This window comes from Salmo salar, chromosome ssa26, assembly GCF_905237065.1.
Source record: "Salmo salar chromosome ssa26, Ssal_v3.1, whole genome shotgun sequence".
NCBI classification, from domain to species: Eukaryota; Metazoa; Chordata; class Actinopteri; order Salmoniformes; family Salmonidae; genus Salmo; species Salmo salar.
This window is the reverse complement of record NC_059467.1, coordinates 5,494,213-5,509,592: the sequence shown is the minus strand read 5'-3', so window position 1 is coordinate 5,509,592 and position 15,380 is coordinate 5,494,213. Positions and strand designations below refer to the sequence as shown.

General features: G+C 40.6%; 1 protein-coding gene across 5 annotated transcripts in view; it reads left to right on the top strand.

The window, feature by feature from the left end:
* The first annotated feature begins 1,044 nt into the window (after nt 1–1,044).
* LOC106587054 (low-density lipoprotein receptor-related protein 4) overlaps nt 1,045–15,380 on the top strand; it is a 270,120-nt gene continuing 255,784 nt past the window's right edge. For all 5 annotated transcript variants that reach the window (XM_014174939.2, XM_014174937.2, XM_014174938.2 and 2 more), the window contains exon 1: nt 1,045–1,350. In XM_014174939.2, the coding sequence (XP_014030414.2) occupies nt 1,296–1,350 (55 nt within the window). In that variant the 5' untranslated portion in view covers nt 1,045–1,295. The remainder of the gene's footprint in view (nt 1,351–15,380) is intronic.

Genomic DNA, 15,380 nt, shown 5'->3' with positions numbered 1-15,380 from the left:
GCGGTCTAAGGCACTGCACTGCAGTGCTAGAGGTGTCACTACAGACCCAGGTTTGATCCCGGGCTGTATCATATCTGGCCGTGACCGGGAGTCCCATAAGGCAGCGCACATTTGTCCAGGTTAGGGGAGGGTTTGGCCGGGGTAGACCGTCATTGTAAATAAGAATTTGTTCTTAACTGACTTGCCAAGTTAAATAAACATCAAAAAAGATCTGTAACTGATTAAAGGGAGATGTAAGAATTTAACGTATAATTTTTTAATAACTGTACATTTTACAGATCTAATTTAAACGTTTAATGCATGGCTTTTCTTATGATCCTAACGATATGTACGTTCTACCTTTGGCAGCTATCTGGCTCTATATGAATTCCACAAACCTTCGCCACTGCTCGACTCCAGAGTTAATGTAAACTTCCTTAACCATGGAGTTGAGTTTTATAGCCAACGCATGCTGCTTTTGCCTTCCGGGGTGAACTGTTAAGTTCCATTCAAACTAAACATTGTGTGCGTGGTATTGCAACACGCTGCATATGACTTCCAAACTTCCTAGAGCCTACCGGTTCCTGACCATTTTGGGGTTGCAATCCTTTTGGCAACATCGAAGAGGAAGGTGACCAGATTTCCCATAGCCTCAAGTTTCATCTGCATTTTCAACCGAGAGAAACATGTGCTGCCAATGGGGCGCACAGTTAGGCTACTCATGCGTCCAGTTCCTTTCTAGGTTACTTGAAAGCACCCTTTGATTTGCTGACCACCAACCTTTAAAAATACATTGTAACTTTAGAAATGATACACCGAGGAGAAACCATGGGCAACGCAAACTACAAATCACTGGGTTGATTTGCAACAATATAGTGTTCGCTTAGGGAACACAGTTACATTTCGGAGGACACACACACCGAAATACTGTTGCTGAAGTGAAAGCATATCTTATATCAAAGTAAAATGAACTAGCTTGTCTGTTTCTTGTCGAAACGGTGCGCTTTCTAGCCGAACCTCCCCCTTGTTGCGTTTGGTACAGTCCACTGCTCCTTTTGATCACTCCAGTATCGGATCTAGAGCACAGTACAACATGTTGAAGACCGTATGTTCCAGGGCGCAGAGCGAAACTTTAACTTTGACTCGTCGTATCAGAGGGGACTAAATACCAAAATACAGCCATGCTATGAATATAGTTATGAGTTTAGTCTTTGTTGATTTGAAGGCTCTTCTTTGATATTTCGATAATACCGAAATATTTGCAGCAAATAAGAAAGAAAGACAGACCGAGAGCGAGCGAGAGAAGGGAATCAAAGATGCAGGTCTCTGTGGTGCTGTGTAGCATGATAACTTTCTTTCTTCGCAGTCAAGGTAAGTTGCATTTTAACATGTCATCTCGTAAAAAACGTCCTCGTATCTTGGATCCACTATTTAATATCCGTCTGCGGGAGGATGATTCGAAGAGTGAATGTTATGATATCCAAACAACCGTGTCGTTTTTTGTTTTCTTTCAGCCCTCAATTGTAGTCCATTGCTTTGAAATACGCATGAGTTTCATAACAAAAGTTAATGTTTTGCATAAATTTAGACAGAGTAATTGTGGGGATAACTTTTTTTTAATGTGACATGATGCAGCCCTATCAAAATACAGTCGGAATAATGGATATCATTGCACAAAGACTGAGGTCCGTCAATCAGGCGTCACATTAGCCTTCTAGCCTGACAATAAGGCAAATACGTACATTTTAGGCCATTGGTGGAATAGTGATATTTGCTTGCTTTGTTTTTGAAAGACCAATAACTAGCCTATTATATGCTATTGCAGACTTTTTTTCTGCATCACTCGCATTGTTTACAGTCTGTCAATGTTTTTGTTGTCGGTTTACACATTACCGCTAGCCTATACTTGAGCAAAGATTAAATCCTTGGCACAGACCTACTCATCCTCCGCACAGGTTTAATTTAACGAGAGTATGCAGGTCTTCAATTTGCCTTCAATTCCGGACAGCCGCTGTTTAAAGCAGCAGAAGCTAATACCTTCTACATGTGCAATCAGCCGCATACCGATCATATGACTGTGGATGTCTGAATGAGGGACATGTTTAGAATGTATCATATTTAACCTTCTACAGAACATAATGTATTTGTATTTATATATATTAGGATCGTCATTAGCTGCTGCCAAGGCGGCAGCTACTCTTCCTGGGGTCAAAACAGGATTAAAACAAGTAGGCCTACATCACGACGAAACATAACAGTCTACATTAAAAAAATAAAATTAAAAAAATAATCATCATGCAAGACATTTATTACATTATTACTCTATTATTACAAATGTACAATATAATATGTACAATACTACAATACACCAATATTACAATGTGTGTGTGTGTGTGTGTCACAGCCCACGTTGTGCCATGAGGTGTTGTTTTATCTGTTATACATAAATCTGATTTTACTGCTTGCTTGAGTTACTTGATGTGGAAGAGTTCCATGTAGTCATGGCTCTATGTAGTTCTGTGTGTTTCCCAGAGTCTGTTATGGACTTGGGGACTGTGAAGAGACCATGTCTTGTGGGTTATGTATGGGTGTCTGAACTGTGTGTTAAGTGTTCAACACGTCAATACCACTCACAAAGTCAAGCAGGGATGCAGTCAATCTCTCCTCTACTTTGAGCCAGGAGAGATTTACATGCATGTCATTGATGTTAGCTCTTCGTGTACATTTAAGGGGCAGCCGTGCTGCTCTATTCTGGGACAACTGTTGTTTGCCTTTCTTTGTGGCAGAATGACTGGGCAGAAGTCCAGGTCTGATAAAACTAGGGCCTGTAGGACTTGTTTTGTTGATTGTGATGTCAAGAAAGCAGAGCAGTGCTTTATCACGGCCAGACCTCCCCCATCTTAGCTACCTTTTCATCAATATGTTTTGACCATGTAAGTTTACAATGTAGGGTTACACCAAGCAGTTTACTATCAACTTGCTCAATTGCCACATTATTCATTACAATATTTAGTTGAGGTTTAGGTAGAGCTGTCCCCGACTACAAAAAATCTTTGACGACTGAGAGTCATCTTTTCTTTCAACCAATCAATTGGTCGAAATGTTCAAAGCTGTATTTTAACATTACATTTTAACCCTATGTGTTTTAAAACTATATGTCCGGAGATTGTCTGATGCTTTAAGCATGCTGTTTGATTAAATAATTAAGACACAGAAATGACTCAAGGGATCCAGAGAGAGCCTAACCAGAAGAAAATAACCTGTCCCCCCCCCCCGCAGCTGCTGGCCTTTGCAGATTCTGCCGTTACTGTGTGGAAATAGGCTGCACCAGGGGGTGTGCCAATTTATCTTACCATTTCTACTGATTTGCGTATGCACATTTTCATGGAACATTTTAATTTATAATAGTCTTTGTATCTCAAAAATCATTATCATGTGGTTAATCTAAATTCTATCTAAATCTATATGAAAATTATACAAAAATATTGCCATTGCCTAGGATGTAAAAATTGCAGCCTGCAGGTAGAACATATCTTGATAAGAATACATATCCGATAAATCACATTGGCTATGCATGGCCTGTGCAACGAACTTGAAATGTATCAACTATCAACTGTGTCCGGTCCGACCACGCGAGCAAACTTGCCATGTTGTATAACATTTTCTGGGCCCTCAGAGTTGTCCCACACCAGTAAGCTCGGGACAGACACAGCTGAAGGTTATTTTGCAAGGGATAAGAAGTAATCGGGTATTTTATGACGTTTCCGTTGGATCAGAGCATTACATTTTTCCCTTTCATGACGAGTGGTTATCGAAAGGGAAAGAGTTGAACATGTTTTAAAATACATTGAGGAACTATTGTCATTCTAAAAACAAACTTTGTTTACTTGCTGTTTTGAGGCAAAAAATAAATAATTTTAGAAGTTCCATAACTCATTAGTTGTGGTGAGTTAAGAAAATCTGAAATACTATCAGACATCCCCAAATGGGCACATTTATAGGCCTACATTTGCACGCAGGCCAGATAGCCTAGGCCTACTTCTATATGCGTAATCAAGTGCACATCCTTACTCAACATTGACAGGAGCGCTCCAAACACAAAGCAATGAATAAATTGACAACTCGTAAATGGAATGAAATAAACCAAAACTTGTTTCTCACAAGTGTAGCATAGGTTGTGAGCTCTGCAAACAATGTGTCCACTCAAATAATGACAACGGTAAATTACTAATGTATTGAATACATTAACAGGAATTACCATAACCAAACAAACATTGTAGATGAGAAATTATGGGAATTAACGGTAAGTGTAGGCTACTACTGGTGATACAGTATATGGAATGGGGAATTGTTACTGTCTATCAATCTAACAATTCACACAATGAAGTTATGAAACAATGAATGTGAACAAAATGGCGGGAGAGAGCATTCTGGAGAGAGAAGTGCCTTGTGCATCTTAGCCACACTCCCCTTCTTCTTGGACCATAGCATCCCCGCGGCCTCCTCAATGGATTAGTCCACTGAGACAGGTGCAAATCAGATGGGTGTCAGCCCTAGGTTTAGGGTTTAACTAATGTTTATCCCAAATACAATTATTTGACTTTTAGTTTTGGATATACACTACATCACCATGTGGACACCTGCTTCTCATTCCAAAATCATGGACATTAATATAGAGTTGGTCCCCCTTTTGCTGCTACAACATCCTGCACTCTTCTGAGAAGGCTTTCCACGAGATGTTGGAACATTGCTGGGGACTTGCTTTCATTCAGCCACAAGCATTAGAGGTCGGGCACTGATGTTGAAAAACAGACCAGACCATTATTCCTCCTCCACTAAACTTTACAGTTGGCACTATGCATTGGGGCAGGTAGCGTTCTCCTGGCAGATGGTGAAGCGTGATTCATCAATCCAGAGAACTTGTTTCCACTGCTCCAGAGTCCAATGGCGGTGAGTTTTACACCACTCTAGGCCACCCTTGGCATTGCCCACAGTGATTTTAGGCTTGTGTGCGGGTGCTCGGCAAAGGAAACCCAATTCATTAAGCTCCCGACGAACAGTTCTTGTGCTGACATTGCTTCCAGAGGCAGTTTGGAATTCTGTAGTGAGTGTTGCAACCCAGGACAGGCGATTTTTACATGCTATGCGCTTCAGTACTCAGCGGTCCTGCTCTATGAGCTTGTGTGGCCTACCACTTCGCAGCTGAGCCGTTGTTGCTACTAGACTTTTCCTCTTCACAATAACATCACTTACAGTTGACCGGGGCAGCTCTAGCAGGGCAGAAATCTGATGAACTGACTTGTTGGAAAGATGGCATCCTATGATATTGCCATGTTGAAAGTCACAGAGCTCTTCAGTAAGGTCATTCTACTGACAATGTTTGTCTATGGAGTTTGCATGGCGGTGTGCTCGATTTTATAAACCTGTCAGCAATGATTGCCTACGGAGCTGTGAAGGGAACGGCACCTCCATACCTTCAGGCTCTGATCAGGCCCTACACCCAAACAAGGGCACTGCGTTCATCCACCACTGGCCTGCTGGCCTCCCTACCTCTGAGGAAGCACAGTTCCCGCTCAGCCCAGTCAAAACTGTTCGCTGCTCTGGCACCCCAATGGTGGAACAAGCTCCCTCACGACGCCAGGACAGCGGAGTCAATCACCACCTTCCGGAGACACCTGAAACCCCACCTCTTTAAGGAATACCTAGGATAGGATAAAGTAATCCTTCTAACCCCCCCCCCCTTAAAAGATTTAGATGCACTATTGTAAAGTGGTTGTTCCACTGGATATCATAAGGTGAATGCACCATTTTGTAAGTCGCTCTGGATAAGAGCGTCTGCTAAATGACTTAAATGTAAATGTAATGTAAAGCAATGGGTGAGGCTGAAATAGCAGAGTCCACTATTTTGAGGGGGTGTCCACATACCTTTTGTGTGTGTGTGTGTATATATATATATATAGTGTATTTTGAACTAGCATAGGCTATTACTTGCCATCCATTCTAAAACCAACTGCAGCTCTTTTTGCAGTGATTTCACTTGCTGTGGTAGCTGACGTGTATAATGCTGAGTCATCATCGTACATACTGTAGACACATTGGCTTTACTCAGTGCTAGTGGTAGGTAATTATTAAAAATAGAGAAAAGTAAGGGGCCATGACAGCTACCTTGAGGTATGCCAGACTCTACCTGGTTTATGTTAGAGAGGATTCCATTAAAGATCACCCGCTGTTCTGTTAGATATGTAACTCTCGCTCCACGACATAGCATAGGATGTAAAGCCATAACACACGTTTTTCCAGCAGCAGACTATTATTGATAATGTCAAAAGCTGTACTGAAATCTTAACAAAACAGCTTCCACAATCTTTTCATTATCAATTTCTTTCAGCCAATCATCAGTCATTTGTGTTAGTGCTGTAGATGTTGAATGCCCTTCCCTATAAGAGGGCTGAAAGCAAGTTAATTTGTTTACTGTGAAAAAGCATTGTCTCTGGTCAAACACCATTTTTTGTTTTGTTTAGCAGGCTGCTTGGTCGGTAGCAGGCTGCTTGGTCGGCTGTTTAAACCAGTAAAGGTTGCTTTGCTATTCTTGGGTAACGGAATCACTTTTGCTTCTGGGCATTTCCATTGAGAAGGAACCTTGAGCACCAACATATGAAATTCATAGGAGCATGTCAAATAAAAGCTAAGAGTCTATATTTTTGGGAAATGAAGGCATAGATTCATTTCCATCTAAAAAATTAAGGATTTGTTTTCTGGATAAACAGATGGAAAAGTCATCTTAGAAAAAAACTACTAGAAAAAGTCCTAAAGGTATCAGAAATACTGTAGGTCACATGTCTCTCGTTCACATTCACTTGTAAATGTCAACTCACCAAAAATGGAATGTGGTATGTCCTGGCTATATATGTATAACTTTATGAGCTGGATTGTCTGTCTTTGCAATTTGTTTAAATAAGTCTCGCTCATTAGCGTATTTAGCTAGCAGCCTCTATGGAAATTTGCTATTACTTGTGCTAATTTTGTTATCATTCTGGTAGACTCCCAATCCCAGATTGATGATATGAAAATCTGCATACCACCCAACCCTAATTCTGTTACCAAATTAGTAACGTAATTACAAAAAAAGTATTACTGCAGCTGAATTGGCTACACTGTGAAGTCATAATAGTCACCTGCTTCCTGCTTCCACTGGCATACTGTTTTATTTTACTAGGCAAGTCAGTTAAGAATAAATTCTTATTTTCAATGACGGCCTAGGAACAGTGGGTTAACTGCCTTGTTCAGGGCCAGAACGACAGATTTTTACCTTGTCAGCTCAGGGATTCGATCTTGCATCCTTTCGGTTACTAGTCCAACGCTCTAACCACTAGGCTACCTGCCGCTCATAACTGCTTTCTTTCTCTTTCTGTCATCTGGTGGTTAAACCAAGAGTGTTACAATTATTTTGGACCGCCCATACATCTCTCTCTCTCGCTGCTTGTTTCTCAAGTTAATGGAGCTCTAGCTCTTACTGACAGCTACCCATGCCCTCTCTTTCCATTTACTGTAACCAGCATCCTCACCCACTGAGCACCGATCGACATCGGACGTCCATGGAAGTAGTTGAAATTTGGTCAGTCGACATTACCTTTGATGTTAAAGGTCCGATGTAGCCGTTTTTGTCTATCAAATTTATGGGTAACAATTTAAGTATCTTACTGTGATTGTTTTCAATTATTAAAATGGGCAAAAATAAACAAAAATAGCTTCTTAGCAAAGATCCATTTCTCAAGCAAGAATTTTGCCTAGGACTGTCTGGGACTGGTCTGAGTGAGGGGCCTAATTGGACAAGCCTAATGGGAGGGATATGGAACCTGAAACCTAGCTGTTATTGGCAGAGCGGTTTAGCTATTTATTATTGGTCTATTTACTTATACCGCCTGGTAATTGTCGCCAGGCATGCCAAAACTCCATCCCCAAAAAATAAGTATTTTCAAACAGCTCTTGCACTAAAAGGGCATTATCATAATTTTCACAATTTCACAGTATTATTCCAATTACATATTGTGGAAATATATATAAAACACAGGAAAATCACATTTTTAACATCCACAGACGGACCGTACTGGACCAAATCTGAACATATCATAGATGTATAGTACTAGTCAAGTTTGGACACACCTACTCATTCAAGGGTTTGTCTTAATTTTTTCTATTTTCTACGTTGTAGAATAATAGTGAAGATATCAAAACTATGAAATAACACATATGGAATCATGTAATAACCAAAAAAGTGTATTTTAGATTCTTCAAAGTAGGCACCCTCTGCCTTGGTGACAGCTTTGCACACTCTTGGCATTATTAAATATTATTGGTCACATACACATGGTTAGAAAATGTTTTTGCGAGTAGTGAAATGCTTGTGCTTCTAGTTCTGACAGTGCAGCAATATCTAGTAAGTAATATCTAACAATTCCACAACAAATACCTAATACACACAAATCTAAGTAATGGAATAAGAATATATAAATATATGGATGAGCAATGTCAGAGCGGCATAGGCTAAGATGCAATAGACAGTCCCTCCGGGGGGGACGGGGGACGGGACGGGACGGACGACCAAGGGCCTAGCTCATCTAGGCCTATATCTCAATGTAATCATCCATTTCATCCTCCCTATCCTCCTCCATATCAATTGCTCCACTGCAGAGTCGTTGGTTGTGGTACATTACGTTTTAAAGAGTTTAAAACAGCAAAGCTGACAAATTGCACTCAGTGCTTTGAGCAGCGCTCTCCATAGACAGACTGAGGAGAGCAGAGTGCCGGCCACCCTACTAAAGCCAAGGTTAGTGGAGCAAAAGTTTGAGTGAAACGCTACTCGCATTGATTCTTTCAGCACTTGCCACAGTCTTCCCAGCTACCTCTTCAGTCATGGTGATCTGCCGCTGCTGTGGGTACTGTTCTGACATTCTCATATGCTTTGCTGATTCGAAGTGACTGATTGTCGACTTTCTCTTGTGTTCCGGAAGAACGTTGCACGGAGTGCAAAACAAAACTTTAATGCAAAACATTTGGAAATAGTTTTGCACGGTCTTTAGCTGTTATTTTTGTTGGCAAATGATTTCTGTTCATTACACTGCCAATCAGCCATCATCTTCGCACGTGAATATGCTGACAGGCCAGGGGGAAAAAACTTTTGACGTGTGATTGGATTGGGCCATTTTCTACAGTAACAGTGCAGTAATTGGTCAACATTATGAACCCGCTTTTGATTGGACCCTTTTATGCGCTTGGTCAAAATTGCGAGCTCTCGTGTAATATGCGCTGATTGGTTGATTATGCATTGAATTATGCGATCGCAGAATCGTGGAATCCTGGAGAGACTGAATACATAGGGTAGAATACAGTATATACATGAGATGAGTAATGCAAGATATGTAAACATTATTAAAGTGGCATTATTAAAGTGGCCAATGATTTCAAGTCTATGTAGGCAGCCTCTCTGTGCTAGTGATGTCTGTTTAACAGTCTGTTGGCCTTGAGATGGAAGCTGTTTTTCAGTCTCTCGGTCCCAGCGTTGATGCACCTGTACTGACCTCGTCTTCTGGATGGTAGCGGGGTGAACAGGCAGTGGCTCGGGTGGTTGTTGTCCTTGATGATATTTTTGGGCATCCTGTGACATTGAGTGCTGTAGGTGTCCTGGAGGGCAGGTAGTTTGCCCCCAGTGATGCGTTAGGTTCCTAAGGACTAGAATTGAGGCGGCCCTCTCTGTCGGCGCCATTTTCATGCTCAACCAGCTTCTCCTGGAATGCTTTTCCAACAGTCTTGAAGGTGTTCCCATATATGCTGAGCACATGTTGGCTGCTTTTCCTTGACTCAACTCATCCCAAACCATCTCAATTGGGTTGAGGTTGGGTGATAGTGGAGGCCAGGTCATCTGATGCAGCACTCAATCACTCTCCTTGGTCAAATACCCCTTACACAGCCTGGAGGTGTGTGTTGGGTCAATGTCCTTTTGAAAAAGAAATGATAGACCCGCTAAGCGCAAACCAGATGGGATGGCGTATCGCTGCAGAGTGCTGTGGTAGCCATGCTGGTTAAGTGTGCCAGTGGCAGTCCACATGAGACCCAGTTTCATCATAGCACTTGATATTTCTTGCGACTGCACTAGAAGAACCTTTCAAACATCTTGACATTTTCCGCATTGACTGACCTTCATGTCTTAAAGTAATAATGGACTGTCATTTCTCTTTGTTTATTTGAGCTGTTCTTGCCATAATATGGACTTGGTCTTTTACCAAATAGGGCTAGTTTCTGTATACCACCCCTACCTTGTCACAACACAACTAATTGGCTCAAAGATATTAAGAAGGAAAGAAATACCACAAATTAACTTTTAACAAAGCACACCTGTTAATTGAAATGCATTCCAGGTGACTACGTCATGAAGCTGGTTGAGAGAATGCCAATGCCAAGAGTGTGCAAAGCTGTCATCAAGGCAAAGGGTGGCTACTTTGAAGAATCTCAAAAACAAATCAAAATGTATTTTATATAACACTTTTTTGGTTACTACATGATTCCATATGTGTTATTTCATAGTTTTGATGTCTTCACTATTATTATACAATGTAGAAAATAGTAAAAATAAAGAAACCCTTGAATGAGTAGGTGTGTCCAACATTTTGACTGGTACTGTATGTTTCACAAGTTAGTACAGGATAGGACAATTGAGTGAGTAGAGCACAGTAGATTGTACAGTAGATTGTACTATACTATACTCTACTGAACCCTACTTTACTCTTCTGCACTGTACTCTACACTGCTCTGTTGTGCTGTATTGTACTGGGGCAAAAAAACATTGCTAGGGCAAAAACTACTGTGCTCTGGTCTGCTGCGCTGCGATGTCCAAACTTGTCCAAACTTGTGAAACATGAGGAGAATGACATTCGTATCCATAATAATGCATTTCTTTGTAGTACAGATCAGGGACACATTGTGTAATTCAGTTATCGAGTGTAAATCCACTTCACTTACTGTAGTTCAATAACCAAAATAGATATTTTTTAAACTCAAGGTACCATGTCATAGCCCCATTGTTTCTGCAGACATCTTTGAATCTTAATTCTGAGTAGCACTCATATTTTCCATCTCTTTAATCAAAGCCTACAGCAGTGTTTCCCAAACTCTTTCCTCTGGACCCCAAGGGGTGCACCTTTTTGTTTTTTTCCAAAGCACTACACAGCTGATTCAAATATTGAACTAATGATCAAGCTTTGATCATTTGTTAAACAATACTTTTCTTTCGTAATTTGGTCGGTAATGCATGAATGTGAAGGTTCAGAGTTTGTTCGCGTGTAATGCCTAAATTTGCTAATCTTGCCAATGGAAAAAGTAATTAAAGTAGTTGGCAATATCAGAGGGTTTTGTGATGAATGGGCCATCAGCCTCAATGGCTTGAGCTTAATTTGCTTTTTTGACAATTTCATTTAAGGTGCTTAAGTTTTTACTATCATTCTTCATATCAATTATCTTTGTTTCATAGTACAGTTTCTTTTTTTTGTTCCGTTTAGTCACATGATTTCTCAATTTACGGTACGTATGCCAATCGGCTGTCCAGCCAGACTTATTTGCCATTCCTTTTGCCTCACCCCTCTCAACCAGAACCATTTTTAAATTCTTCATCAATCCACAGGGATTTAGCAGTTTTTAGAGTAATTTTCTTAATGGGTGCATACTCATTAGTACCTGGAAGAAGCGTCAATTGTGGCGTCTGGTTGCTCCTCATTATACACAACAGACCAGTAAATATTCTTTCAACCTTGATTCACTACAGAACCTCTTGTATGATATCTTATACACTATTTTAGGCCCAGCCTTTGGAACTTTGGTTTTCCAAGATATGGCTACTATATTATGATCACTACATCCAATGGGCATGGATAATGCTTTAGAGCAGTTTTCTGAAACATTAGTAAAGATGTGATCAGTACATGTGGCGCTCCGGTACGGGACAGTTGTAAATCATGCAGCGTCTTGTCACGATTGCAGATTTTAGAGAAACAACAAATGTCGGTACATGTAAGTGTCTTATATCGGCTGAAAGCTTAAATTCATGTTAATATAACTGCACTGTCCAATTTACAGTAGCTATTACTGCGAAAAAATGCCATGCTATTGTTTGAGGAGAGCTAACAACAAAACACTTTTTTTCAGCGCGATAAGTTTGATAAATTCACCTCTGAAGGTGAAATGTGTACTTACATTCTGAAATCTTGCTCTGATTTATCATCCAAAGGGTCCCAGAGATAACATGAAGTGTCGTTTTGTTAGATAAAATAATTTTTCATATCCTAAAAATTAGAGGTTGACCAATTAATCGGAATGGCCGATTTAATTAGGGCTGATTTCAAGTTTTCATAACAATCGGTAATCACCATTTTTGGCCACCGATTATGGCCGATTACATTGCACTCCACGAGGAGACTGCGTGGCAAGTTGACTACCTGTTATGCGAGTGCAGCAAGGAGCCAAGGTAAGGTGCTAGCAAGCATTAAAGTTATTTTATAAAAAACAATCAATCTTAACATAATCACTAGTTAACTACGCATGGTTGATGATATTACTAGTTTATCTAGCTTGTCCTGCGTTGCATATAATCGATGTGGTGCCTGTTAATTTATCATCAAATCACAGCCTACCTCGCCAAACGGGTGATTTAACAAGCGCATTCGCGAAAAAAGCACTGTCGTTGCACCAATGTGTACCTAACCATAAACATCAATGCCTTTCTTAATGTTGGCTATTTTTTGTCATTTTCTGGGTTGCCTTTTTGTTTCTGGGTAACAATTCAGTGCCTTGCTGTGATTGTTAGCATTTTTAGGCTACACCGCCACCCCCTCTCAGACCACCAGTAATTGGTTTGGCCAGTGCTTTTTTTCGTCATCCAAGTTTCCACGAACACCTTAGCTTACAACATGTCAGAACAGCCGCCTTGCAGGCTGGAATGTGTGAGGACCTCACCGACATGCCGGGAACTCCTTTTTAAAGAAACTCTAGGCTATGGCAGGAATCTCTCTCTCTCTCTCTGTCACTTTCTCTGTCTCTATTTCACACACACACACACACACACACACACACACACACACACACACACACACACACACATAAACAGCTGCCTGCAGTGTATCGTTCTGCTGACATGAATCAATTCATCTGACAAAATGGCAAAAAGTGTGCCTCTACAGCTGTTGCTCATGTTGTGCTCTGATATGCGACCCGGCAGTAATTGTGACAGAATTCTAAATGTCAGCGGCAGACTGGCTCCCAAAGGCCAGCCAGATAAGATTTGATATCTCGCTGAAAACAAAGGCCCCTCGGATGAGCCTGCTCCTATTTATAGTGAAGTCTGCTGTCCTTACAGAGTGACGTTGTCAATGTCAACTGTGGTCTATTCCATTATCTTTGGGTAGGGAGGTTTCAGGTCATGCTTTGCTTGATTATTGACTATCATAAAACTATGAAATCTACGAGCCCCATATCTTGTAACTCATTTACAGACATTGTGTCTGTTGTTGACATTTCCATTAGAGGTCGACCGATTAATCGGAATAGCAGATTTAATTAGGGCCGATTTCAAGTTTTCATAACAATCGGAAATCGGTATTTTTGGACGACATTTTTTTTTTGTAGATATATTTTTTTATTTTTTATGTTTAGTTTTTAGACCTTTATTTAACTAGGCAAGTCAGTTAAGAACACATTCTTATTTTCAATGACTGCCAAGGAACGGTGGGTTAACTGCCTTGTTCAGGGGCAGAATGACAGATTTTTACCTTGTCAGTTCGGGGATTTGTTTTTGCAACCTTCCGGTTACTAGTCCAACTCTCTAACCACCTGCCTTACTTTGCACTCCACGAGGAGCCTGCGTGGCAGGCTGACTACCTGTTACGCGAGAGCAGCAAGAAGCCAAGGTAAGTTGTTACTAGTTAACTACACATGGTTGATGATATTACTAGTTTATCTAGCGTGTCCTGCGTTGCATATAATCGATGCGGTGCCTGTTAATTTCTCAATGAATCACAGCCTACTTCGCCAAACGGGTGATGATTTAGCACTGTCGTTGCACCAAACCTAACCATAAACATCAATGCCTTTCTTTAAAATCAATACACTAGTATATATTTTTAAACCTGCATATTTAGTTAATTTTGCCTGCTAACATGAATTTCTTATAATTAGGGAAATTGTGTCACTTCTCTTGCGTTCGGTGCAAGCAGTCAGGGTATATGCAGCAGTTTGGGCCGCCTGGCTCGTTCCGAACTGTGTGAAGTCCATTTATTCCTAACAAAGACCGTAATTAATTTGCCAGATTGTACATAATTATGACATAACATTGAAGGTTGTACAATGTAACAGCAATATTTAGACTTAGGGATGCCACCCGTTAGATAAAATATGGAACGGTTCCGTATTTCACTGACAGAATAAACGTTTTTTTCCCGAAATGATAGTTTTGGGAATCGACCATATTAATGACCAAAGGCTCGTATTTCTGTGGGTTATGTTATAATTAAGTCTATGATTTGATAGAGCAGTCTGACTGAGCGATGGTAGGCAGCAGCAGGCTCGTAAGCATTCATTCAAACAGCACTTTCGTGCGTTTGCCAGCAGCTCTTCGTAATGCTTCAAGCATTGCGCTGTTTATGACGTCAAGCCTATCAACTCCCAAGATTAGGCTGGTGTAACCGATGTGAAATGGCTAGCTAGTTAGCGGGGTGCACGCTAATAGCGTTTCAAACGTCACTCTCTCTGAGACTTGGAGTAGTTGTTCCCCTTGCTCTGCAAGTGCCGCGGCTTTTGTGGAGCGATGAGTAACGATGCTTCGAGGATGGCTGTTGTCGATGTGTTCCTGGTTCGAGCCCAGGTACGGGTGAGGAGAGGGACGGAAGCTATACTGTTACACTGGCAATACTAAAATGCCTATAAGAACATCCAATAGTCAAAGGTATATGAAATACAAATGGTATAGAAAGAAATAGTCCTATAATAACCTCAACCTAAAACGTATTATCTGGGAATATTGAAGACTCATGTTAAAAGGAACCACCAGCTTTCATATGTTCTCATGTTCTGAGCAAGGAACTTAAACGTTAGCTTTTTTACATGGCACATATTGCACTTTTACTTTCTTCTCCAACACTGTGATTTTGCATTATTTAAACCAAATTGAACATGTCATGATTTATTTGAGGCTAAATTGATTTGATTGGTGTATTATATTAAGTTGAAATAAGTGTTCATTCAGTGTTGTTGTAATTGTCATTTATTACAAATAAAAATTCAAAAAAATCGGCAGATTAATTGGCATCGGCTTTTTTTTGGTCCTCCAATAATCGGTACCGGTATCGGCGTTGAAAAAT